This window comes from Numenius arquata, chromosome 18 (genome assembly GCF_964106895.1).
Source record: "Numenius arquata chromosome 18, bNumArq3.hap1.1, whole genome shotgun sequence".
In the NCBI taxonomy this organism is placed as follows: domain Eukaryota; kingdom Metazoa; phylum Chordata; class Aves; order Charadriiformes; family Scolopacidae; genus Numenius; species Numenius arquata.
The window spans coordinates 1,377,389-1,405,315 of record NC_133593.1 but is presented as its reverse complement, the minus strand read 5'-3'; the positions used below and the strand labels follow the sequence as shown (position 1 = coordinate 1,405,315).

General features: G+C 47.1%; 1 protein-coding gene across 3 annotated transcripts in view; it reads right to left on the bottom strand.

Annotated features, from left to right (window-relative positions):
* The window catches only part of CALN1 (calneuron 1), a 138,395-nt gene that overhangs the window by 72,332 nt on the left and 38,136 nt on the right, over positions 1-27,927 (bottom strand). For all 3 annotated transcript variants that reach the window (XM_074160724.1, XM_074160726.1, XM_074160725.1), the window contains one exon: positions 3,480-3,623. In XM_074160724.1, coding sequence (XP_074016825.1) covers positions 3,480-3,623 — 144 coding nt within the window. The remainder of the gene's footprint in view (positions 1-3,479; positions 3,624-27,927) is intronic.

Here is a 27,927-nt window from a genome sequence, read left to right as displayed (position 1 = left end):
TGTAGCACTCAAGACCCATGGAGGCATTAAAAGCAGTATGACATGTGTGAAGTGTTCCTGGGCAAAATCCAAGCTGTGCAATTGCCATTTTCACTTAAGTTCATGCAGCATTTTCTAACTACGTTTTTGCCTTCGAATGCAATGAATTATGAAATGCACCTTCACTTCTGCTCTGGTTTGGTGGCTCACTGTGTGTTGCTGAAGAGCTGCACACCACAGCCTCAGCAGCAACTGTCCTTGGGTATCTCTGGAGTTGATCCCTGTGTCATTTACCGAGCCTGGTGAGATCCTTTGTGGCAGAAGGTGACATACAGGTGTGAAATGCTCTTGTCATATCATTTTAGGCTCAGCTACAAAACCACTCCAGCATATATTGCATATGCTCTTCTTAAAACACATTTTGTCCAGCCGAGCCATCCTGCTCCCACAGCTCGAAGGGCTCCTCAGCCTGACCTAGACAGGGCTGAGCCTCCCCCTGTATCCCTACAGAAAACAGGGTTTGCCTTGAAAACCAAATTCAGTCTGTCTCCGCTTGCTCATTATGTGAAGCCCATCAGTTAAATAAGCCCCGGCAGATACAGCCGCGCTGCCATCCTGCAATGCGAATGCACTCCCAAGGTAATTTCTGATGAAAACCGTATGTTTTCACTAGGTCTGTTCAGGCTGGTTCAGATTAAATATAAACCACTGCCAATTGTATTACCTCATTATTAGCAGACACTGGCAGCAGCCCTGTGTGGAGGAACGGACGTCTGGCTACGCTACCTGCCGTCACATCGTAATTCATGTCAGGTGCCTGGGGATGCACGGGAGAATCACTGCCTCCCTCCTGGCTTTCCTGACCACAGGGGGACTCCTCCTTGAACGTGACCTGTCGTCCAGCCGAGTTTCCCACCCACCTGATGCTGAGCCAAAGCCTTGGGAAAATTTGGGAACCCTCAACAGGACATATGGGAAGGAGGGTAAGGCTGTCCCTGGGAGCGGAGGGCACAACCAACATCCCCAGGAGCTTGCTGGGTTCAAGCTCTGCTACCGAATGATGCTCACGCACAGTGGGAGAGGAAGCTATAGCTGATTCTCGCTACATATTTCAAGTTAAATCCCAGAAAAAAAATGAAAACAATCCATCGGAGGAAAAGTAGCCATAAGCCATATAACGTTAATTCAAGCCATATAGCATTAATTCAATTTGCAGGCAAGGTAAATCTTTCACATAATATTCCCCTCTTTGCTCAGTGCCTAAGGAATTTCCCATTATCCTGTCTTTTTTTTAATGTACGGCCCATTTGACCTTCACATAACACAGACTTGAGTCCAGCCCCCAAACCCGCTGCTCAAAACACTGCAACAAGAGGCAGCTGAGACACAAGAGCAATAAAAACACCCAGCACAACCAACTGTATCTTTGGAGCTGTTGGAACTGTTGAGCTGGAAGAGGTGGAGAATCGCCTCCCATCTCTGCAGAAAACACACGGAGCTTTCTGAAAGTTCTCAAACAGGAATTTAACACCTTCCATCTGCAGCCCATTACTCTACATTTTAACTCCACCTCTCCGGTTACAGGTCCCTGTGCACTAGGAGTGCATACGAAAGAGTGCCAAAGTCTCAAGTCTGTGAGACCGAGACTTAGGGAATAACTGGAGATGAATCAGAACTGGAAGCCAAGTCCACAGCACTCTTTTTCCAAAAAAGCACGGAGTTTCAGTAAAAGACCCCATGAATTGGCACCATGCTGAGTCTGGCCTTTGCAAAACCTAAAGAGAAATCACCTGGTCCACTAGGAAAGGCCATAACAAGGTGCAAACAATAATTTTTGGAGAAAGTGCTTTTACAAGCGATCGATTATTATTTTTTTTCCTTTTCTTTTAGGAATGAGATCATTTCAACAACTGATCTTCTCTTTCCACCAGGTTTTGCATTATGTTGTCTCCCTGCTCTAGGGGAGATGCTGAACACCCTCAAGCAGGCTGACAGCCTCTTCGCCTGCCCTGATGAATATAGTTGTCCTGTGCAGCTCATGGGGACACTCGACTCGGATGTCCCCAGGGAAGCAGGAGAGCTTCAGTCCTGCTGCCACCATCTCCCATGGGCTCTGCTCTCAGTGGTCTCCCCAAGGATTCTGGCGTCACATCCCCCAAGCATCTCCCTTCACGCCAGGGCTGCATCCAGCGCTCTGGTTTGGCGTAATTTCATTTAACTTTGCACAGTGTTTTCACCCCTGCCTGTAGAAGGGAGGGAGAAGGTTGGATCCACATCCCAGCTTCCCTGAACATTTCAGGCATCAGGGAAGTCTCTCTGACCAAGGACATTTTAAAGACAGCCTGCTCGTTGTGATCAGCTCTGATTGTAGCTTTGCAGCAGTTAAAAAGTCCCCCCTGGCTCCAGCATCCTGATGCTGCATTTCTCTCTTCCCTTTAATGGTGGGTTCTGTTTCTTTTATTACCTCTTAGTAATCGTTTGACGAGCTCTCACAGCAGGACTTTGCTCAAAATTATTCCACCCTTCTAAACTTCTCCTTCAAAAACCATCAACACTTCATTATGACGCAGCACAGCTCCCATCCACAGCATCTTTTACTTGCAAGGAGCCGTGAGGCCACAAGACTGGGCAGTTCTGCTCGGTTGGGCGCTCAGGTCATCTCCCAGCAAGTGTCACTGGGCCAGATGCTGCCCAGGAATGCAAAGAGAAAGGTAAAACAGCCTTGCAAAAGACCATTTGCAACTTTGCAGGGAAAGGTTGCAAGAGCTGGTCTGTCTTCACCCAGCTGTGTCAGCTGGGCAAATAAGAGACATCCCTTATGTGGGTCGCCTGTGAGGCAGGTTTATCTAAGGGAGGTTGATGGCTCACATTCTGTCTTCTCCTTGCTGTGGTGAAAGGCAAAGTTTCACAACTTCCTCTCCAGACCTTCCTTGGTGACCGCAAATTATTTGAGCCAAAAACATAGAATCACAGAATAGTAGAATTGTCAAGGTTGGAAGGGACCTTTCAGATCATGGAGTCCAACCATCAACCCAACACTGACAAACCCACCACTAACCCATGTCCCTCAGCACCATGTCTGCCTGGCTTTTAAATACCTCCAGGGATGGTAGCCTCTGGCAGCCTCTGGTAGCCCTGGGCAGCCTCTTCCAAGGCTTAATAACCCTTTCAGTGTAAAAATTTTTCCTAATATCCATTCTAAACCTCCTCTGGTGCTACTTGAGGCCATTTCCTCTTGTCCTATTGCCTGTGACTTGGGAGAAGAGACCAATACCCACTTCTCTACACCCTCCTTTCAGGGAGTTGTAGAGAGCAAGGTCTCCCCTCAGCCTCCTTTTCTCCAGGCTGAACACCCCCAGTTCCCTCAGCTGCTCCTCACAAGACTTGTGCTCCAGACCCCTCATCAGCTCCGTTGCAGTTTTGGGCTGCAACATGGGCTTTAACGCACTGGGAAAGCCCCCTCCACCAGTAACAGAGAAGAACCAACAGCAAGGACTTACCATCCATGTCAAGGCGTTGCATGATAATCGCCAGCTCCACCTCACTGGGCATGTATCCCAAGGAACGCATTGCCATGCCGAGCTCCTGTTTGGATATAAAGCCATTCCCATCCCTGTCCAGCACCCGGAAAGCTTCACGGATTTCTGTAAAGGAGAAGGAAGAAGAGAAGAGTTATTATGGTGGAAGACTCCCGTGGACTGAGCCTCATGAAATGTCACTTCTTGTCAAGGAGACCAGGCTAAGACCTGAGCACTCTTCTCCCTGCCTCAGTGTTCCCAACCCCTGGCAGCAGCGATACTGCTCCTCTCTACAAGGTGACTTCAACACAAAAGTGCTCACCCGGCAGCCAGTGACTGTCACAGCACTACACCATCTCGCTCCCAGAATTAATTCAAGCAGCACCAGCAAGCAATGCTGCTGCAAAGAGACTGTCAGACGGATAAAGTGTGGTCAATGCATCTGAACACAGGACACAGAAGCAGCATGTATTGCCTTTTCTAATGTTCTAATGCATATTTGAACATTTCAAGGCAGTGTGATCAGGATACGTCTGCACACATATATGTGTGTGTGTATGCACTCGTGTGGATATCTCTGTATGCAAATAGATACAACAGCTTCCATGCTCACACTGCCTATTTTCTGTGCTAAAAATTCTGTGCAGAATTATTTATTCATTACACATTGATCTCCATTTCCTTCTGCAGTGTCTGCCCTGGACTTCTGTGGGTGACCCATCCTGATCCACAGTAAAACCCCACCCTACATACGACTGCACAGCAAACCCCCACCCCAGAGCCTTCTCCTGCCACCCTTCCCCAAGCCCCTCAGTAAATCCACAAGGCAGATTTACTTTATGTCACACAAGCAGAGCAAGATCTGACTATCTCCAACAGAACTACATGAACAGGAACAGCCGGGTGCCCACTGCCCCCACTGCAGGTCTGGAGCTCTGCAGCAAAAGCCTGGATGCGCACATTCTCCTCCAATAAATGCAGATGTACATCTTTTAAACTATACCTGGGCAATGTCCATCTCTCCCTCCTCTTCACGGCTTTTCTCCAATTTATAACTGTTTTACAGCCTCAGATCAATAAAACCGCTGATGGCATCAAAGGAATCACTTCCATCATTCTTCCTCAGCCTGGCTCAGCATCTGACATCTGACTTTGTTTTGCTTTTTAAACCTGGCACATCCCCTCCCGCCTTTACTAGCCGCTCTCCGCTTCTGCAGCACATTGAGGGACCCCCCGCACCCACCGCCTTGGCAGCTCTGCACCTTCTCCACTCCTCACAGACCTCTCAACTTGAAGCTCCACCACCAAACTCCCCAGATGTGACTGTTCCAAACGCCAAACAGGGAAATCACCAAACGGCATCTTGGGCTGCATCAAAAGAAGCGTGGCCAGCTGGTCGAGGGAGGTAATTCCTCCCCTCTACTCTGCTCTGGTGAGACCCCACCTGGAGTACTGTGTCCAGCTCTGGAGTCCTCAGCACAGGAAGGACATGGATCTGTTGGAACGGGTCCAGAGGAGGCCACGGAGATGCTGGGAGGGCTGGAGTCCCTCTGCTGTGAGGACAGGCTGAGAGAGTTGGGGGGGTTCAGCCTGGAGAAGAGAAGGCTCCGGGGAGACCTTAGAGCCCCTTCCAGTCCCTCAAGGGGCTCCTGGAAAGCTCGGGAGGGACTCTTGATCAGGGAGGGGAGCCATAGGACGAGGGGGAAGGGTTTGACACTGAAAGAGGGGAGATTGAGCTGAGATCTGGGGAAGAAATTCTTTGCTGTGAGGGTGGTGAGAGCCTGGCCCAGGTTGCCCAGAGAAGCTGTGGCTGCCCCATCCCTGGAGGTGTTCAAGGCCAGGTTGGATGGGGCTTTGAGCAACCTGGTCCGGTGGGAGGTGTCCCTGCCCAGGGCAGGGGGTGGGACCGGATGGTCTTTAAGGTCCCTTCCAACCCAAACCATTCTATGATTCTATGATTCTCTGAAATTGGAATATTTCGTCCAGCTGGGAGCCTGTTTACTTGAAAGGGTTTGGTTGGAGGTGGGGAGAGAAAGAGGTGCTGATGTCTTTTTGGTTAAACACACTTTGCCCCATGCTGCGGAGAGGAAAACTCAGGATGCTTTATCACATCTCTTTTGGGAATGAGGATATATTAAAACCCAGCATGCCGGGGACCACTGCAACTTTGCTCAGAGGAGTTTAATCTTCACATGAAAGCATTTTATTGGAGATGTGGGAGGGAAAACTCAGTTTTGGGGGGAAATAACCCCAAATAATTAAAAAAGGCTCTGTTTTCTATCAGGAAACAGATTGGATGGAAAAAGTTTGTCCAGCCCTGGGTAGTTCAGGCATTAAGCCTCAGATGAGAAAATATTCTCGGTCCTGCCATGGACTCCTGGCAAATTGACTCCCTTTGCTCCCAGGGGCGAGGGAGGCATCAGACCTTGCAACGCGGCCACGGGAAAGGTAACGGATGGTCCTCGCTCCTCCCAGGAAACAGTCAAGAGCATCATAACCCACCAGGAAACAGCTTCAGTGACGTCTTTGCTAACAGATTATTTAAAGCTTTGCAATTCAAAGGCTGCTTCTAAATCACCTCACATCAAAGTTCACCACCTCCCCTGACAACACCACTGCATGAGCAAAGTCTGCTCCGATTTCCATGTGCTGCTCTCCACTGTGTGTAATACCCTGGTGATGTGCCAGGGCCAGGGCACCTCCGCGACCCACCGCTTCATCTGCACCACAGCTGTGGTTATCTTAATGAGATATGATCAATTTTTAATTCAGCCAAAGAGCCCACTGACGCAGAAAGGGAAGATCCTATTAATTCCAATTAATATTGGGCCAGATCTGAAATATCTACGCTTTGGGTTCAGGTGTGCATCAACTGTGGCTTCTTTAAACGTAAATGCTTCACCTTGTCTCCCTGCCAGCCCAAGCTGTGAGCTCGGCGATACGAGAAGATGGTGAGGCTGCTCAAAGCAAGCTCGGCTGGAAGTATCAGTACATAATGCAAAGAGCCTTTGGAGTAGGAATGAATCCCATTAGACACTGCCAGCTGTAGTGAAATCTATTTTCATATGCTGTGATGAAAGCTAAAGTGCAGTAAATATTACATCAAAATCAATTAATTTTAAAAGAAACTTTTGACAGCTGAAGACGAAAGAACTAAAAATATTGCAGGGAGTTGAGAAAGTATTTTAGAAAATAAAATAAGAGTCTACCTTCAGAAAAGTTTACACACTACGTAGACTGATCCAAATTACATGAATAAATTACGTCTGTACAGGGGCTCTGCTGTGGGATATCTGAATGCCAATATCTAGTGAGCATCCTCTCCAGGTACACTGATTTCAGAAGGCGCATTTAACATCACCGCAACGTCTGAGCCTTGATCAGAGGAGAAAACTCCACGCATTTGCAGTCCAGCTCCGTTCCACATCTCTCAGAAACCTGAACTTTTGACGAAGCCTGAAACATCCTTCACACATCAACTCCTGACCCCAAACGGAGCTTTTTTCACTCATCAGTCTATAAATACCACTTGTGCAGAGGTATATTTGAAGAGCTATTTATAGGTTGAACACACTGTACACGAAGCAGCTATGACCTCAGTTGGTGCCTCCTCTTTATCTTTATGTGTAACACCACCTCCTTATCAGCTTTTCTTTATAGTGATTCCCTCCCCTCCGACGTACTCGCGGGTGCTGTCCTGCACAGCACCCAGCATGTGAGCCACGGGGCTGAGCATCCTCCCCGAACACAGCCCCACCAGCTCTTCCTGCCAGCTCTGCCAAAGAGCCTGTCCCAAACAGTGGTCCCTGAAGGTGTGACACCCTGGCTGGCCCTCACCTTTATTTCCAGCTGTTAAATTTCATTAGCCAAAGCTAAAAATACACCAGCACTTTCCCCATATGACTTTCCCAATGAAGTTGCCATGGCAACTGATGCTCCTGTCTCAGAACTGGGAGTGAACGTGGTCCATCGAGTAAATCTCTCAACTAAGACATGGCCAGGGCCTGGGAGAAACTTTGAGACCTCTTCCATTTTGGCTGGAAGCTGCTCTGCGTCGGGATGCTTTACCCTCGTCAAGAAAAGCAGAGCCCTGTTTTGTTTTTAAAAGCAGAGTTTTGGTTAAGATAACGGGGGGAGCGGGTGTCAAAGCAATGCTGCCCCAGCAGCTGCCTTGCCCCTTGCCCAGCCTGGCCAGCAGCAGCCCTCCACACCGAACCACACACTTATATTCGGATTACATCTCCCCTGGGGCATTAGCAAATATTAATATTTATTCCCCTTTCCACTAGATAGTATCTTCTTTTTGGTCTCAGATATAGGAAGGTGACACAGAACTATATTAGAATATAAAAGGGAAGAAAAGAAGAGAAAGTATGGAAAGATTTAGAGAACAGAAAGTAGCCCATTTTGCTGGTCAGGAAATGTCACTTCTTCTCAAGAAGCCCAGGCTAGGACCTGAGCGCTCTTCTCCTTGTCTCAGTGTCCCCAGCCCCTGGCAGCAGCGATACTGCTCCTCTCTACAAGGTGACTTCAACACAAAAGTGCTCACCCGGCAGCCAGTGACTGTCACAGCACTACACCATCTCGCTCCCAAAATTAATTCAAGCAGCACCAGCAAGCAGTGCTGCTGCAAAGAGACTGTCAGACGGACCGTACACGATGCTTAATGCTGAACGGCGTTCAAGGGAACGAGGGGAGAGCAGGGATCAGCATCCTTACTAACATCTCGGTTAATGATCTCGAAGAGGGAGTAGACACAACATTAATTAAATTCCCAAATAATACAAGGCTAGAAAGAGTTGCCAGGACAGAAAGTCCAGCAAGAAGGAATGAGCACTGTGCGAATGACCCAAGGTTTTGGAGAAGAAGCGCCCTTGCCTGAGAGTCAGCTGGGCCAGGGCTGGTGAGCTGGGTCTGGAGGCACATTTCTGGGGAAAGTTTAGCTCATTGTTTTTCCCCAGGTGAGGATTTATGTTCCACGGGAGCCGAGAGCGCAGCACTCATTCCTTAGAGTTATTTGAGAATTCAAAAACTGCGTGGGGGGTTTGCTTTTAATTCATTCCCCCTCTTTCTTCACATTTAACAGCTGCACCTTCCAGCTTTCCTGTTCTGGAGCACACAGCTACCCAGTTACCCCCACACTACTCTGGGAAGAGAGAAGGGAAGAATCAGGGAAAAGGATATTTTTTTATTACCTTTCTGAAGGGTGCAAAGCAAGACCACTGTCAGAGTCAGACCAGATGCCCAGCCTAGAAAGTCATTAACTCTCTCCATCTGCATCCAGAAAGATGCAAAGACAACGTCCTCTCCTGCTCCAATCCTTCCCTTCCAAACACCTCTCCCTCCACACCCCCGGCTGCCCTGGGGACGAGGGTCCCTTCCCCGCCTCATCCCTTCTCCGACTTCAGGACCAGGTTTTTCTTTACAGATGATTTTCCCTCTCACTCGTAACTAGAGGCAACCATCATTATTTCTTGTTTTGCTTCCTGAATGAGAATGAATCATGATTCTCGGGGAAATAAATTCAGCCTGAGCCACTGGTGTCCACTAGCTACCCTCGGGCACTGCAGATGGTTTCGGGTTATTTCACTGGGTATGAATACCACCATAATAAATCTTGTAATTACACTGTAACTACCACACCCTAAGTGCACCGCAATTACAATCAGAGCCCTATATGGTTATTTTCATTAGTATGATGAGAAGAAGTACCACCACCCAAAATCTTGCAAGTCATCTCATTCACTTAATTGCAGGTTTGGGCACCAAAGTACAAACTGAATGATCTAAAAGCTGCAAATAGCACGTCCTTGAGTGAACTGTTAAGTGAGTCTCGTAACTACTATGTCTGTTTAAAAAAATGGAAATTTCCATCCCTCCATCTGCTATTCTTACGCTTTTTTTTTTTTTCTGTAAACTGCAACAAAGCGTCAAAGTATCTACATTTTTCATTTAATGGAAATGCTTTCTCCCCCCCCCAACATATTCCAATTGAAAGTGTCAAAATATTTCACTTGATTATTCCCAATCTCAGCAAAACAGTTCTGCGTCCCTGCATCAAATTCTTTCACTGCAACCTGGAGCCACGTCGACCTGAACGGCGGCAGCATCTTGCCAGGGCTGAGGCACCAAGTCCTGTCACCAAAAACATGCAGTGGGAAATGGGGCATAAACACCTGGGTTTAACAGTGGCCTCAGTGCTACGGCAGCTCAGACAGACACAGTTATGTCGGACGGGCAAATCAAACTGGTGCGAGTCAACTTGATGAAGGATCTGGGCTCAGAAAGGTCTGCCTCAAAACAAAGTGCCTTGTCTTGTTTTTCCTTAGAGGGACTTTTTCATACATAATTTGGCAGATTTTTTATTTTTTTTTCCTTCCCCAGGAAAAAAAAAAAAAAGATTTGTGGAAATAACATTTCCTGCAGTTACATTCCCAAACACATTTAACACTTGCCAAGTAACCTGCGGGAACACCCCATTACCACGTAAATGCACAACATAAAGGCTATCTGCTGCTACTAGATACTCTCTTAAATGGAAGCTTTTAGTGCAAGCAACCGGGGCTGGGCTGGGAATACTGGAGGATATTTACTGGGAAGGTAGGCCGGCGTGGACAGCAGTGCTCCAACGCCTTCGCACAGGGATGCTTGGCAGATTTGGCTGCATCCCCTCCGCGGGTGGTGCTGCTGAGCAGCCTGTGACCGCACGGAGCCTCGGGGAAGCGCGGTGCCGAAAGCCAGCTGTCAGAAGGATTTGGCAAAATAACAGCTTCCACTCTTCCCTATAAATTTCCCTACTGCAGCCAGAATTTCATCCAGGAGACAAGCAGGGCTCCCCTTCAGCTCCTCCCAACGCAAGCGGAAGGATGCATGGTGTTGGAGATGCTGTCCTGTGGCCCTCAATGTTAAATGATGCAGAATAATCAAGTTTCCAGTGCCTGAGAAAGATACAGGCTTGTCCTGAGGGGTGAGGGATGAACTCAGAATGAAAGAAGGGAGGAGGAGGTTGGAGAAGATGCAACTGGCCAGGCTGCCAGGCGAGAGCAGAGCAGGGCTCGGCCCAGGGAAGTGCTTGGATTTCCATGTGTGATGCACGTGGAAGGGACATCCCAGGGACAAAGAAAAGCTGTTTCAGGTGAAGAGCAGTATTGGTCTAAGAACAAATGGATATGATGAAATCCAGCCTAACAATTGGAAGAAAGTTTCAGAGGTGAGTAATGACTGCAGCATCTCAAAATGGGGCTTCACCCATTCTGGGCAGCTTCGCTTTCTGTGACCAAGTCACCTCTAGCAGCAGAAACTGGCTTCAGGCACCTCTTCCAGCCCGTGCCCCTACTCCTCAGCACGGTAAGGACATTTTTACTCCAAGTACATCAGTGCACTCTGCAGCAGTCAGCATAAAACCAAGGTGATTTCATGTTAATTCTTACACGAGGGATCATGTGCTGAGGTGTACCATCTGCCAATCCCCGTTTGAAAACTTTGCTCAGATCTCTCCTCCTGATGTATTGCCGCATCCTTGGCTCTGTGGTTCCACTCCCTCAACCAAACGGCTCTTAACATGGGTCTTTTTCTGAGCACCCACAATCAAACAAGTCATTATAAATAGCAGCATTAGGATGGCTGCTGGCTGCATGAGCACACGTCTTGTTTCTATTCACTGGATGGAAAGCATCTTTTTAAAGGTCTCAGCATTTTATGCAAGACTCCACTGTGTATCACCGTCCTTCTGCAGAAGATGGATGTGGAGCCAGCACTGCACCTCCTGCCATTTCCAGAGGGGCATTTTGGTCTCCTGGCACAACCCATGGGACCCTGTGTGCCTGCAGGCACGTTGGGTGGGGTATTCAATGCAACCATCAGAAGACACCCTTCTTTTGACTTGTTCCACACACAAAACTCTGCAGCTAAGAGAAAAGAGATGGCTACGTACCTCCAAGCACACATATTGGGGCAAAATATGTAAATTCAGAGAGTTCTATAAGACCTGCACATTCTCCTCTTGTGCTTCTTTTGCTCTTTTCCTGTTGTGGATTATTGAGCTACTGGAAAATGCCTTGCAAACACCCCAGAAGCCCACCTCCGTTTATCTCCAGGCAGCTGCAGCTCAGCCACTGCACACTGATGGTGAAAGCCACTTCTGACCTTGGCTGGACCCTGTGGTGGTTGGGCTTATGGTCCTTGCCAGCTTTGGTCTCTGTGACGGGACTGTTACTAATGTGGGCAGTCAGACTCAGGGCTTTTGTGAGGCTTTCTGGAAGTGTTGTAACCCAGGATGTTCAAGGTAGGGTAAAAATTCATTACTCATTCTTAATGGAAAAAGAAAAGGAAAAGGAAAAGCAACTCCTAACAATGAAAGATCACCACTATGAAAGCAGATAAATTTAAATGCATGCTATAACTTCTGTTTACAAGTTAAGAACCTGCTACTAAAAAGGTGAATAAGGAAAGAGTAGACAACTTCTGTTTTCCAAAGAAACCTTGATCTTGTCTTTCACCAATTCTTTTTATTAGGAAACAATCTTTACCTTCCCTCACCCTTTACAGGCAGCAGGCACAAACCATCTTCCCTCCCATGACACTACACCACTTCAGAGAACCTCCTGCACAGTACGTATCCTCCTGGGAACAGTTGAGCCACGTAGAGAATTGTTTAACTTCACAACATTTTTTTTTTTAAGCTGCCTAGATATAAACCTGCAATATCTGGGAGCTTCTGATTTAGTTTATTGACATCAATACTAAATTCATCATCAGAATTGAAACATTTGCTGGACGTGAATAGGTAATGCTTAAAGCTTAAGACCCTGCCCTGGAGCATCTCGGAGAGAGAGAGTGATTTGATTCAAGATTGCTTAGGGACGACTCACAGTAATGTTGAAGAGATAATGGCTGCCCATCTTTTCTCTTTTTTTTCTTAATATATATAATTTGCATCCTGTACTGATTTACTGCTAGAACAGTCTTCATACACTTCTTACCAAAATGAGAGTTTCAGTCTGCAGTCTTGCCTGGCAATAACTGCGTAGGAAATATAACCTCTCCCATCATTTGTAGCTCTTTCCCTAGACTTTGCAAAGGTGGCTTAATTAGACTCTGAGCACTCTCTGTTGGAAATTTACTGCCCAATATTCAAACGTAGGTACCTGCCATTTAGAATAATGTCCTCGAAAGAGCTATGCAGAGACCCATTTGTTACAAGCGTCTCAAGCACCCAGAGAGTTGGTTCTGACAAAGATGATAAGTTGGCATCCTTCTTCCCATCACAAAATGACCCTCCAGTCAGGACAGGCAGTACCTGCGGCGTGTTTTACTGGAGTTCAATTGCTTTCCCAGTCCCTCTGCGTTTAATTAACTTCTACATGACTACCCAGTGGCACTTTAAACCCAACTCAATATGTCCCTACTATGGTTATACTGAGGACCAGAGAAGCTTCTCGGCCCCTTGCTCAGGACTTATGAGATGAGCCACACACCTGTAAGGCCCTGGTGAGATACTGCTCATTGCTCTTCCACCAACTCCTCCTGGTGGGATGGGAGCAGCACCTTCAGCATCCCCCATTCCCCTTCCAATCAGCACATTTATCACCTGGTCCTTAGATTTATTCCCACTACTTGTTTCTCCAGTATCACCACCCAAGGTGAGAGACTGCCCCTTGGAAGGGCCACACTATACCTATGATTTAATGCTTTTCAGTTCAAAGCTGCCTGTGCATTTTCTCTTCCCAAGTCCCAGAATCTCTTCGAACCTGGAAAAAAGACAGTTTTTATCCTTAAAATCAGTGACTGTAACACATAAGTTGCTTCACTGAGAGCACATCTTGTGAACAGGAGCTCAGCAAAACAAATCTGACTTTAACGCACTCTCTCCAGCTCTCCCTCTTTGCTGTTTCGAAGCTCGGGAATATGAGCTTTGTCCTACAAACAACAATCCTGGCTCAAAAGGAGGAAAAATGCAGAGCTAGCTCCATTTTTAAATGAAACTTTCTGGGAAGCACTCAATAATGCCAGAAATGTCATCTTGGTCTAAGTGCCAGAATTTACAATTTCTGCTATTTATTCAGAGAAACCCAAACTCTAACGCAGGGAAATTAATTCTTATTTTTCCCTTGCTTTGGGCCAGTTTTTCTCCTTATTTTCACTTTCAGTTGCACAGTAAAAATGGGTACTTCTTTATCTTTTCTGGCTCACAATCACTACAGTCTCCAAACTCCGCTGAGCACTTTTACCTCAAGGTGGTCTTCGTATGTCCACAAATCCCTGAGAAATCAGTAACAGCCTGACAGAAGAGCGGGGCTGTACTCCTCACTCCTCATTATCCAAGCCCTGCAGCACCAATGCTCCACCGCCTCTGTGGACACCTATTAATTACGTTGGAAATTCCCTTAGTTACCCAAACAGACTCAAAATTGCCTTTAGATAAGGACGACTGCTTTGAAGACCAGATAAAACCAAGATTGCAAGCTCTTGGTAATACAGACAGATGTGAGAACTCATTACAGGACAAGGGAAAAGAACGACAACGGGGCAGGAGGTATGTGGGCAAGGGGGATGGAGGCAGGAGGGGTGCAGGCAGGAGGGGTGGAAGCAGGAGGGGTGCAGGGGGGAGGGATGGAGGCAGGAGGGGTGGAGGCAGGAGGGGTGCAGGGAGGAGGGATGGAGGCAGGAGGGGTGCAGGCAGGAGGGGTGCAGGCAGGAGGGATGGAGGCAGGAGGGGTGCAGGCAGGAGGGGTGCAGGGAGGAGGGATGGAGGCAGGAGGGGTGCAGGCAGGAGGGATGGAGGCAGGAGGGGTGCAGGGAGGAGGGATGGAGGCAGGAGGGGTGCAGGCAGGAGGGGTGCAGGGAGGAGGGATGGAGGCAGGAGGGGTGCAGGCAGGAGGGGTGCAGCGGAGGCAGTGCCTGAAACGTGAGCTCTGCCATGTGATAAATTACAATCCTGCGCTTGGTTGGGTTACCGGCAGCTTGGCTGTGCACTGCCTCTTCCTCAGCCTTACGGCAGCCACCATCAGGCCATGATGGATCAAAAGGGTTAATTTCAAATATTCTGGCCAAAAGAAAGGTGAGGAAAACACTGAAACAATCTGCCCTTTGGTTTGCTTTTCTGTCGGTGGCTTTGCAGTGTAACAAAACCAAAGCTCATCTATCATTCCTCTTCAGGAATTGTTTCCAGAAAAGGCTTCACCGCAGTGAAGTCCCAGTATTTCATGGACGTGTTATTTAATATTTTAAAAAATGAAATCATAAATTCAAAACGAAATATTGCAGATTACTAAAATGAAGCTCTTCCATTATTTTCAGTTGAAAAGGCCATTGTCAACAGGGAATGTAATCAAATCTGCATTTTTCTGATGGAAAATGTTTCCACCGGAAGAATTACAATCAGCTCGAGCTCCCCAGCTCCCTCTATACTTTTTGGTCCAAGTTTATTGCTTTACAAAGTATAAAAGCAATTTGAGAAAGCTTTTCCCAACATGACTGCAAAGCATCTTTGGAACATACTCGTTTAGGGACAGGAAGCACCAAAACACACCACAGAAACGCTCTCAGACCATATGCAAAGCTGATATAACCTCAGCACTTTTTTTTTCAGCAATTCCAAAGTATTTCCTTATGTAGATAGCAGAAAACTCATTGCAAATCACTAAAAAAAATTTGAATTTTTCCCTGGAGCTATGTTAGCTGTGATTTTCCTTCTCTCTGGCTGAAGGTACCTCTATGACACCACAAGTTATTCTAATCCTGCATTAAAATCTATCGGAGGGAAATGGAATATCTGTGGTCTTTACCTCTGGGCAGCATCCAGCCGCATGTCCCATCATATGGGACATCTTCTATTATTCTGTATTTGCCAAACCCAACCTGTTGCCTCACTGAGGGTATTCTCCTAGACCAGGGCTCCCAGGCCACAAGGGGATCTCTGCCTATTCAGGCTGCCCAAAGACACTCATCAAACAGCTGAAAATTTGCTCCTGAGCAGGTCTGAGACCCTGTGCAAAGTCAGAGGAGCTGCTGCAGGGGTCAGGGGGATACTCAAACAAAACCTCCTTCCTAAATCCTGCCCCAAACCCCAGAGGTGCTCCTTCAGCTCACGCTCTGCTGGGGTGAATTATGGCCCAAGAGGCTGCAGCTGGGAGGAAAACGAAAGGGATTTTCAGAATATTCCTTGCTAAGTTAACCTCAAAAAGTCTGGTGTGCATCTGCACAAGCCTCCCGAAGGATGTGGTGGCTGAAGACAAGGTCACCCACCAGTCCCAGGGTTTTCCTGAAGCAAGCCGAGCCCAGCCTGGTTTCCAGCTAAAGAAATCAGACAGAGATGCCGTGAAGCCAGTTTAAAACACCCACCACTGGAAATGCAAATGGATAACTGAAAGCTGCTCACTGATACGAACAAATTAACTCTAGTGATCTGGAGACTTACATTTCTGAAGGAGATTAAGTAAAGCATATTGGGTCTCTGAGAAACGGAGAGACCTACCCAGGACCTCACAATGTGAAAGGTTTCACCTGCAAATCCAGAGAGAGCTTTTACTTATAAAGTGCTTAATAGCAGGTGTAGGAGAAGCTTTTCTAGTTTTCTTTTTGCTATGTTTACCTTTTGCAAAAACCAGGAAAAAATGCTGCATTAAAAACCTTGCAGCTTCCAAACGTTCCAGGAGAAGGATTGAAATATTTCCATTTCTTCCCTGTTTGGTTATTTGAATGAAACTGCACTTTCTACATATCAAAGGCACATAAAAATAAAGCATTCCTAAGAATAAATATCTGTACTTTTTCTGTGCTGTGAACCTGAAAGCAGTCCTTGAGAATTCAGTTGTAAAATATGTGTTGGAGGCAGGCACAGACAATCCAGCTTAGAAGGGATTTCTTTACTCACAAGCTTTAAAAACATTCTAAATAATATTGAAGAATTTCTTTATTTTCATTGTCTACCTTTCAATAGCTTTTTTCTTTTTCTTTTTTTTTTCCTGTCCCAAAAGTAGGAATGAGTTCGGCAACTCCTCCTCTGGTGAAACGAAGAGAAACATTGCTGGCACGATGGAAGAGAAATGAGATTTGGGCCCTTTGCTAGTACTGACTGCTTGGGCTGGGACATCAAAAAAGACAACTTTATTATTTTACTCCTTGCAGATCATCAGATGCGTTTGGGTGAGGACAGCAGTTGGCAGAGTAACCTTGGTTACTCTGAACCAAGAGAACCTCTGGTTCTCCCAGGTTAAACACTCTCTGAAGCCATTTGCGGTGGGGTAGATGAACATTACATCCTCCCCAGGTCATGTTTCTTTACTAACAACATCCTGGGAGCCACTGGAGAAGCCCCTCTATAGCCCATAAAATGTAAGACAAGGGGAACCCAAAGGTTTCTGCCTCTGGTTCAAGATGAAGCTGATTCTCTCCTCCTAGGGATGAGCTCTGGGGAAAACACACCAAAATTCACACATCAGACCCAAGAATGATGCTTCCAGACCATATCCAGGTCTTCCCACCTCCCCACCCCACCTCTGACAGTGGTACCCATATGATGGTGGAGTCAGCAGTTTGCTTCCTCCGTAGACCCTGCTCGAAGCCTTGAGGATTTTAAGCTTTCAAGAAGCCAATGTCAACAGGCAATAAACTCCCAGTAAGTGTTTGCCTCCCCTGGATGGTGCAGTGAAACACGTTTAAAAAAATTGCATCTTTTAAGGCTAAAACATCCATTCTTCGCCACAGAGCAGGCTCGATGCCTAGTGCAGGAAGATGGACTGTCTGCCAGGGATCCAAACCTCCCTGGCCACTTTGATTATTCAACTGAGGCAGCCTCTCCCAGCTACAGGAAAGGCTACAAGGACTCTCAGCGGACACTATCTCTACCTGTTTTCATGAAAATATACCGTGTTTTTTCCAGCCAGTGCTCACTGGAGTTGAGAAGTCAACCTTCTCCTCCTGGGAGGCTGGGACTTTGGTACCCATGACCAAAAATCCAGCTCCTCCTAGAGCCGTCGGGTTGTACCCACTGTACGCACCACGGGGGTATCCAATGTTTCAGTGAGGACACCAGGACTTCCAGAAAAGGTTAAAGTAGTTGAGAAACAGCCTTTATTTTCCAACTTTAAGTGTAAACTTAGCACTTCACACCCCTGCATTTCTGGCTCACCTGACTCTTCTTTGGGACAACCAGTCTGTGCACTGAATGCTAAAACTGCACATCCCAGAAGGCAAGGCTTGGAGGCTTGGAGATATCTTCATCTCCTCTTGGCCACAGTTCTTCCACCAGTGGCCTTCAGCCAGCCTACAGGACACCATCTACTAGACCTCAAGTGGTCTGGGGAGCACAGATCCTCATTTCTTGCTGTTATTAATATGTTGCTTTGCCATGAATTAACTATTTCAGGCATTTAATAGGATGCAGGAAGAATATCACCAAAAGGAGGAATGAGATGTTGGTAATAGAGAAGAGCTCTTCCTTCCCTTGTCTGCAAGAGCTGCTCTCTTACCTGCCAGGGTGAGCTCACTGTACAAGATGAAGGTCCCTCAAGCCACGATGTGGTTCCTTATCACTAACTAGCAGCCTGCACTGCCCCCTTCTCACAATGCCCACCTTCACCGATCTATGAACTGTACCCTGTGACATACATGGGAGGAACATAATGATAAGACACCCAAGGAGATTGCTCTGGAGAAACAAAAACTACAGCAGGATTCACGTGTCATGGATCACAGACAATTTGAATGGAGATACGGCACCAAAAACAAGTGCCAGCAGATGCACGCAGTACACAGGACAGCATACAGCCCTTCTCTTCCTTCCACCACTTTTGGTGGAAAAGAACCTGGTTTGCACCAGTCAAACCAGAGGAGGATTTGCTCACAGCTCCCATTTCCCATGTGTTGGTTCTCATCCAAATTAATGCCAACGTGAGCGCTGAACACGAGAGCTGCCTTCAGAGTTTTTTTGTTCTTGAGAACGAAACAGCAAAAGCTGAAAGTACAGTAAGTCTCTTCAGAGAGGATGGTTTAATTAGCTGGCGTGATATCAAACCTGAATGACTTCTGACATACAATTACAGTGCATTGTCTAATCTTGAGAAAGCCACGTAACCTGCCTTTATCATCATTTCACTCTATGTTCACTTGATACTTTAAAAATATATCACATGTTCACATTTCAGAGGCCACTTCTGTATCTCCTGGTCCTTGGAACAAATGAATATTTTTTAAAATAACATAAAATATCATAACCTGGACACATAATCAAGTGCGCAGGCTGCAATTGCCTTTCAGAATTGATATTAAAATTCAAATGTCTTCCTTCCAACTATGGAGAAATCCAGCTTAAACGCTACTTGGGAGGAAATAATTTATGCCCGGCCATCCATCTCTGTCTGGGAAGGAGAACAACACCTGAAGTGGGGGACCAGCTGTCCCCAGCATTGCAAGCCAGAGTGCAAAGATGACAAAGGCAGCTATGCCTTACCTATGTGACTTCAGGTGCTGGCACCTTGATGAATCCCTAGGAAAGATGCTACCAGAACACAGGTTATGGCTGGAAAAGCCCACAGCAGATATTTGAGCCTCTTCTTGCTCATCCTCCCTAGGTCACTCTCCTCATGTGCACCCCGGCTGCGCTCCCCGAGTGCCCTTCCTTGGCCGGACTGCATCGCTCCCCTCCTCTCCTGGCCCTCACACCCACCACGCAAGTGCAATCCTTCTCCCCTGGTGACCCGCTGCCATCTCCTCCCACCCTCCATGTCTTTGAGTCATTTCTAATTTATTCCCTTTCTCTCATGTCAGCCTCGTGCTGCCCGTTTCTGCTCTTTCTCCAGTTCCCTCGTTTCTTCTCCTCTAATGTACGGCATGAGAGAGTACCCAGCTGATTTCCAGCTGTCATTCAAAGCCTCCTTGCCATTCAGGAGCACTGGCACTGCTCGAGACCAAAATGCATTAGGGATGATAAGGCATGGTTAAGCCCAGACACACCTCCCCCCTTTCTCTGCACCCGCCAATTCAGGGTGGGAATTAGGACGAGAGACGCAGCCCATTAGCAAGGTGGTAATAAAGTCTGGAGCCACACTACTCTGAGCATGCACCATCCGTACGTGGATGGGAGAGCAAATTTCCCAGGAAGGTAAACAAGTGACTGTCCTCTCTGAGTCACTGCGGAGCCTGGTGGGTGTTTCTGGGCACTACGAGATCCTGCTTCGCACAGAGGCACAAAGCTGAGGTTCTCCAAGACACACAGGGCAGACAGGTACTACCTGTTGTAAACACACAGCCACTTTAATTAAAATATACCTGGCTAAACATCTAAAACACAAAGTCAGTTTACTAATAAATCAGACTCAAATGCAGGCATAAGTAAAACCTCACACTGGGTGCAGAGTGATTTATACACATAAGCAAAATAGATCAGTCTCACATTTCTGGAAAAGGACACCAGATGTCTTTGACGTCATCTAAATTATCTCTATTTTTAAAAGTTACTCTTTTCCATTTGCTGCCAACTCAGAAAGTCCAATTTGCCAAGATAATATATCTAGTGTGGATGAAGATTTCCAAACTTGAAGTATCAGTCTCTTAGCAACCGTAGTACTCTTTGTATTAAAACTGAGCACAGTGAAACTGTCATCTTCTGTAGCCTTTTATGCACCTAATCAGTGAATTCCCATTAAAGACACAATATTGGAAAAATGGCATTTAGGATTCTAGATGCATACAGAATATATATACACACATATATTCCATATTCTCTCTCCACAGAAGGATAGAGTATTTATAGTAGGTAGACATGTCAGGGAAATATGTGGCATATCTTATTCATGCAAGGAACTAGATAAGAAATGAGAAACTGAATGTAACAAAAGGTGCAGCAAGAGCTGATAAGAAAAATAAAATAAAATCATGGAAAGAACTTTTTCTTCCACCTGGGTGTGATTCAAGTGGTGGCCTTTAGGCAGTGGGCAGGGGTGAGGTAAAAGAAAGCCTCCCTTTCTTGCGTGCTACGCTTTCAGCCCAGCGCTGGAAGAGCCATTTGATGCCTCCCTTTCTCCAAGCCTACAAGAACTCTGGAAAGGGCTTTCAACTCCCACATTCACATCTGCTTCTTCCAGCCCGGCACAGAAGCTCACACTCCTGGTAAGCTTTCCTTGGGTAAATAACACTTCAAGGTCCTCTGCAGGAAAACACAGTGTTGCAGGGGTACATGAAACTGTTTTCATTGTAGAAGGGATCACACAAAGCAACTTCTTAGCCTGGGTCTCCTGTCCTTGTGAAGTTCATGTGCTGCCTACCCAGCAATTCTGGGCATTGTCTTTTATGAACATAAAGAAAACTTTAGAAAACAAAATGGAAACATGTCTCCCGACACAGTAGTTCAATACAGAGAGTCTAAAGTTGGTTTCTTATCTCCCTGCATCACTGCAGGGCTCTGGTCCCATCTGAAGACCAAGCCATACCTTCTTCCTCTCTCCCCCAGGACTCAGCCTGAAGGTGGATAGACCTGGCTGAGATTGCCATCCTCCCTGACAACAGAGTCAGCAGGACCAGAGCCATGGGCTCTGCGTGTACAAAGACCAGAAGACAGGACCAGTTTGGGAGCTTAGGCACTGGGTACATTCCTCTGCCGTGGTCTCTTGAGATGAGGACCCACAAAGTGATCCACCTGCACCATCGGACCAGACTCACCTCGATGGCTGGTGGTGGCCAACAAAGAGTGAGGGTGAGGAGGCATTTCCTCATCCTGAAACCATTTGAATTGAAACTCTGGACTGAAAAGAGAGGGAGCAGCTCTCCAAGCTGTGCTGGGCTCCTTCCTGCTGCCTTACAGCCGCATCCCACCCCGTGTCCCCACCCCATGGCAGGGCGGCCAAGAGCATGTCCCGGGTCCTCCCAAGCACTGACCACCGCAGGTCATCCAGACCTCCAGACCAGCAGCTTACTGACACCAAGCACCACAGCTGCCTCAGGAGGGGAAGGAAGCAAAAGCCTGCAGAGGAGGGTCCAGGCGGCTGGCCGCCGCTCCACCACCATGCACATGGGCACAGACAACTCCTTGAAGCTGTTACAAACATAGCGGGACTTGTTTTCCTTTCCTTCGCTCCTGACAGATAAAAGGAAAAGGAAATCAATTCAACCTCTATTTCAGCTCTGATCTCGGCTCCTCCAAGTATTGCCAGCCTTATTTCCACAGCACTCACAATAGCAGCCCTCGTATAATTCCATTATATCGCCGCGGCTGTTATTTATGTCATGATGATTGCATCGCACTCAAGGGCAGAGGGAAGAGATGGTGAGGCCCGTTTAGATTTACAAGACGGAGTAGCTTCCCCGTTTTCAACCGGCTGTATCATTCACCGGGGTTTTACTTACTGGCACATGAAAAATGATTGCGAGATGATCTCGAGCTGACTGTACAGCACTTGAGTTCAAATGCACTTTAAGTAATCAATCTGACAGCGGGCTTCGAGGGCTACCACGCAGGTCCACCACGCGCATACTTCATTTGCTGTCTGAGGTTGCTGAGGGGGGAGCAACTCACGGTTCAAATAAACACGAGGGCTGAAGTTTTAATAAAGGAGGGACTGATGCAGCCGCAGCTCTCGTGTAGCTCATCCTCACCGGCTGCTGTCATTATATCGCTCACCTGTATGCACCGCCTCTCTCGCCTTTAATAGTGTAACACAGCGAAGAGAGGGGTTTATTCATTATCATCAACTATTAACTAATTAACTGCAAACACAGGACATCAGCATAGACACTGAGGTGGTATGTGCTGAGTCGCAGCAGCAGCTCAACATATCATCTCAATACACACGTGCAATATGTGCCACAGCCATGATACTCGCACAGTGCCGACCTCTAAAACTCATAGCCTGGCTAGACTGCAAAGTGGAACGGGTCCCAGGTTAAAATTGCATTGAATGTCCCATGGCAATAATGAAGTTGTTTGATAAAATTACTCTGGAAGTATTTCTTGCAAATATTAATCTATTTAGATTCATAAGAAATATAATAAAGAAAAAAAACCACCTGAAAATTCTTGGAAGCTTTGCCATTAAATATATAATTAAATTCAAAGTAAACCTAGTCCCTGGTCTAGATTGCCAGCACAAAGAAACCAACTGCAGGAAGAAAAAAGCTCCAGCACTAATCTCTTTCCCACCACAACCGTCACACAACTCCCTCAGCTGAGCAAGGGAACAGGCTCAGAAACGTGCCCCATTAGTTACGGGCTCTGGGCCCTTCCAGGGGTAACTCCTCTCCCCCAGGGCTCAAGGACCCTGCTCCAACACCTGCACAGCTTAGCGCAGCTGTTTGCTATGAAAACACCTTCGGAGAGAGAGGACCAGGGGAGCATCTCGCTAAGAAACCAGTGACAAGGGAGCAATGTTTCTAAGTCAGTTCAGAGGAGAAGAGAAGAAGTTTTGAAAAGTTGGGGGGAAAAAAAATAGTTTCTGTTATATTCTCACCCCTCTCCTGGGAAAGTGGCTTCTCTCGCAGAAGAGAAAACGTGCCGCTGGGTTGTGTTGCAGGCTGTGATGTGGGGACTCCCCGCATCCCTCTCCAGCTGAGCCCGCTGCGCTGGACAAAAATCTGCCTGTTATCGGGGAGACGTTACTACAATAAAACAATATCAGCAGAGCTATTAGGAAAGCGGCTGCACGTTATGGAGGTTGCCAATAGCTCCGGGGGATTTCACAGTGGCCAAGGATAACAAGGAGGAGGGAAATCCCAGCCGTGCTCCCTCCACAAGCTCTATCCCCTGTGCCAGCTGCCTGCAGAGGGGGACTGTGCCCCAGCACGAGCCCACCAGGGAATCCTGGACACAGAGGACCACTGCTTCACAACCATGCAACACAAACCAAGAGGTGAGGGAAGGATAAAGACAGCTACTTGTTCTTCATCTCCATTTGAGATTCTCTTCCAGTGTATTTAAGTAACAGTGCAGAAGAGCAAAAAAGGAGGAAAAATCCCAAGCAGGTCAGTTGGGTAATTGCTGTTGCACATCAGCTGCATTCCCTTTTCTGTCCCCTCCCATCTGGTTCACCACATATGCAGGACTATACGATTCCCAGCAAGGGACTGGAAGGGCTATCACAAGGTTACATATTCCCTGTGCTCACCCGAAGCCTGGATGAAGCTCACCCAGGGCAGTGTTTGTTCACATCATCACAGGGAAGGATAATGAGGACGACCTGAAATGCTCAAGCTGGTCCTGGGACAACTGCATATATCCAATTACCAGCTGCAGTTGCGTGTCCACCTCTGTGAATGGCGATAACAGACTGGAGGAGATCTGACACTCAGCCAAGGGCCCATCTTCAAACAGTCCCCAAACTTCTTGCACAGATTTTTCCAGTTCCTTTTATGATCACATTTTCTTTTGTCTGTCCTGTGGCAAGGAGTTCCATGGTTTAACCATGTAATATGTGATGATCCACTTTCTTTTCTTCTGAAACACTGCCTCCAACTTCCATCTGACGTTTTCCAGCTTTTGTTTTGGAACAGGGAGAAACAACTGCTCCCTGTTCTCATTCTCCACACTATTCACCCACTTTATAAACTTAGATTTACCATATATTCAGCTGTGTTCAGGCTGAAAAGTCTTTGTCTAGCTCTCACAAAACCTGCTTTGTCTAATCTGTCCTTCCAATTTGGCCTATTCAACCATTGCTAAACTCTCAGTGGTCACCAGAAACACTGGGTGTCCACCGAGCCCACCTGTCTGTTTCTGAGCCCTTTTGAGTAGAGGGAAATAAAGAAACCTCCAGGCCCCCAAAACCAACACCCTAAATATTTAAGGCTGAAATCCCACACTGCCTCACTGCAGTCACCAGCAGTACTGGAAGCAGCTCCCACAGGAAAAGGACATTCCCTAAGATCACCGTGAGCGGGTCACCAGGGCTAGGAGCTTGGTCACACCCCTGTGCCCAACACCCATGAGAGGGACAGGCAAGTGAGGTCCTCTAGGACGGACTGATATCTCCCATCCATAGGAGTCCATATCAGTGCATTCATAGGCCCTATTACCATAGCATCTGAATACCACCCTGCTACATGCATTTACACATCCATGATGTGATGGGGAATGGCTCTTACCTCTACTCCATGGCCAGCCAAGGCTCAGGGAGCGACTGAGAGTCCTGGACTCCTAAACTAGACCCACACGACGGGCCAGCAGCATCGTCCACTTTGGCCATCTCCAGCAGGAACCCACAAGATCATTTCCACCACCCTCCCGTGGAGATGGAAGCGGCAGCTTGGCCAGGGCACCTCCGATGCTGCCCAAATCAGCCAAGAACGGCCAGACTCACCATTTGCAGAATGGCCCCATTACAGAAACGAGGAGAGGACGGAGAGCAGACGGTAATTGGCAGGGTCTGCCTCTTTCCTGCCTCGCTCTCCCCGTTTTAATGGAAAAGCTGCAGAAACATTCACACTTAATTATATAAAATGCTGTACACGGGCCCAGCTGCAGGGCCGAGCCAATGTATATCACTTCGGAAAGACATAGTTGCGTAATTTCTGTCAAGTAATTAGCGTGCTCCACAGCACACCAAGCCGAGAGTTTTACTAGCACTAAACAAGGTTAGCAGATTTGTAAACAGCTTGCTATGGAGTAATATTTTTCTGCTCATATCGTCTAAAAATATCTTGGGAGAATTTGCTCCAGTACAAATGGCTCTGCTTGAAAGGGTTTAAAACAACAAAAAAGCCTATGATAATTCAGAGCAGGCTTTCGCGTTGTTTGCCTGCCTGTCGCTTGCTTTTCGGTTCCCAGCTTCAAACAGTTACACAGCCCAGGGCTTGGCTTTACTAAAACACCCTGTTTCACCAAAAATTAAATAAACCCCACGCTAACACCCAGCTCCATCCCTTCCCCACTTCCTACATGACCTTATGCATGGTCAAATTATAATTTCTGGTTCGTTTCACTGCAGGTCCCAGAGGGCTGGGGTCTCGGGTGGTAGCTGCTGGGTGGGAAAGCAGAGTCTCTGCCCCAAGGAGCCTTGGGAGGAGAAGACACCTGGGACCTGTCTAAAGCTCACAGAGAGCTCCATGGCTTCTTAAGTTCTGCATTAAAGATTTAAGTCTTCCTAAGACCTTGCAGGTGGCATCTGCACCTGGATGAATGGCATCCTTCTGCTTACGGGAGGAGGATGCCCAAATGACTCTCCAGGAATCGAGACTTACTATTTCCCAGCAGCTTGTAGATGACCTGTGCTCAGGTTAGAAGCAAAAAAATATTTTACTTCATCTGTTAATGCTTGGGCTCCCCATGGGAGTCCCAGGCCCTTTCATCTCACCCTTCAGTGCTGAGAAAAAGCTTGTTTAATGCACTTACTCTAGGTGAGCTCACCACCATCTGCAGCACAGGCTGAAGATGCCAGCAGGGATTCAGGTAACCAATGCTATGTCCCCAGGAGAAAATCCCAGCTCCTCATCTGGGCAGGATCCTCAGCTCCTGACCAGGGTTGTAAAGGACACGTGTCCCCAAAGTCAGCAGCTACAACATCAGATACTCCAAGTGGGCAAAGCTGCTGAAAAGACGGTGCAGAGAAATGATCTGTGCCATGCCTCTACCTGCCTTGTAAAATCGGGATGACAATGCTGAACCTGAAAAGGGCTCAAATAGCTTCACACTCCTGACAAGTGACTGTGCTCTACTCTGGGGTCTCCTGGAGCTCCTCGGAGCAGCCATGGTCTGGTGGGACAGGGCTTCCCATGGCAGGACCACAGAGTTCACTGGACCACAGGCAAATGAACAAAACACACGTCATTTAAGCACTCGTAAGAATATCTATTTTCCCCTTCGCTTGTGCCATATTCAGCCATTTTAGCAGTCAACTCTGTTGGTTTATTTGGGAAAAAGCAGACCATCGGGAGCTTTGTTATTCCATCCACACTTATCATTAGGAGGCTGCTAATGAAACCACAGAGACCTCCTGATGCCCAGGAATGGCAGAAAGAGGAGTACAAAGTGGCACACTTTTTACACTTCATTGAGAAGCTTTATAAATTAATTGGAGTACAAAGTCAGGTCTAATTGATGTTTGTATTGATTGAACTGCTCCAAGTCTTAATTTTGGTTGTAAAACTCACTTTAAAATAGAGCCATTTATAATTAAGACAGGATCTGTAATTAATGGAGTTTTATACTCATAAAACTGCCTCTCTCATCAGTCTAAATTAAACTCCACATGAAAGTTTGTGCAAATTAAATACAGTACATGCCAAAACTACTTTCTCCAAACTCTTTGCTATTCTTATTAATGTCAGAACATAAGTGATTTGGAGATGTAAAAAAGTGATGAAAATTCATATTAGAAGAGGAGACAGCAGGGAAGGGCCCCCCGTGGGTGCAGGGAGCCCTGTGATGGTGCGGGACACCCGTGCCCACCCCATGCAATGCAAACAGACACTGAAACCATGGTCACGTCCAACGTGCGACAGCAGCAAAGCCATGAGCCATTTCCCACTGCCCAGTTAGAAAATGGATATATTGTCCCTTTTGCACAATTGTGTCAAGTTGTAACACAAACCTGCTTTTAAAAATGCTTTTTTTCCAACAGAGTCACTCCAGGCCATCAAGCACAGCGGGGGCTTATAGGGGAAGGGCTCCCTTGCCTTCACGTGCCAGCGGTTATTTAAAACAAGGGCTGTGATGTGCCATGCCCTCAAAGCCTCCTCAGCTGCTGAGGCCGTTAATGAAAGTCTCCAATTCTGGTAACTGTGGTTGACCATATGACTCTTTCCAACTTGATCTCATCGGAAATCTTTACAGCCATCAACCACAATATTTACAAAGCACAGACAATTTTGGGCTGGTGGCAAGAAAATACATCATCTTGGACATATGTACATAGATAAAAGTTCCCCAATAAATCTGTTTTCCGTGTGCAAGAATCTGCCTCATCTTTATCTAGGTAATTAGCTATTCGCTTCTTTAAAGGCTCCCATTTAATTGGGGTTGCTGTTCTTAGTGGAATATCATTTCCTCTTCCCAAAAGCACTACTACTATTTTTGTATCATTTTCTGGCTGCCACATTCTGGTTTTCCCACTAAAATTAAAAAGTCACTGCAGCACTCACCAAGTATTTATGGCTTGAAGATTCCTACACACGTCCCTGAGCCGACATCCATAAAAGCTTGTCACAGCTGTCCAGCATTTTCCCACACAGCATCAAACTTAAGTTGAAGCTCAGGGTCCCTCAATAGCTACTGTAATGAGCTACAGAGGCTGACTTGGTCCCTGGTAGCTCCCAAGGGTCATCCCTTGGAAATGCCCATCTGTCCCCATGGACAACAGAAGATCAGGGGTTAGAGAAGTCTCAATGAACTCTCCAGGTGAGGGAATGAACTGTGGCCCGTGCCCACAGCTGTGAACCATACCAGGGTTTCTCCCCACCTTTTGGTTAAGATCTGCGTTAGTCCTCTGGGTGGCCAGAGCCAGTC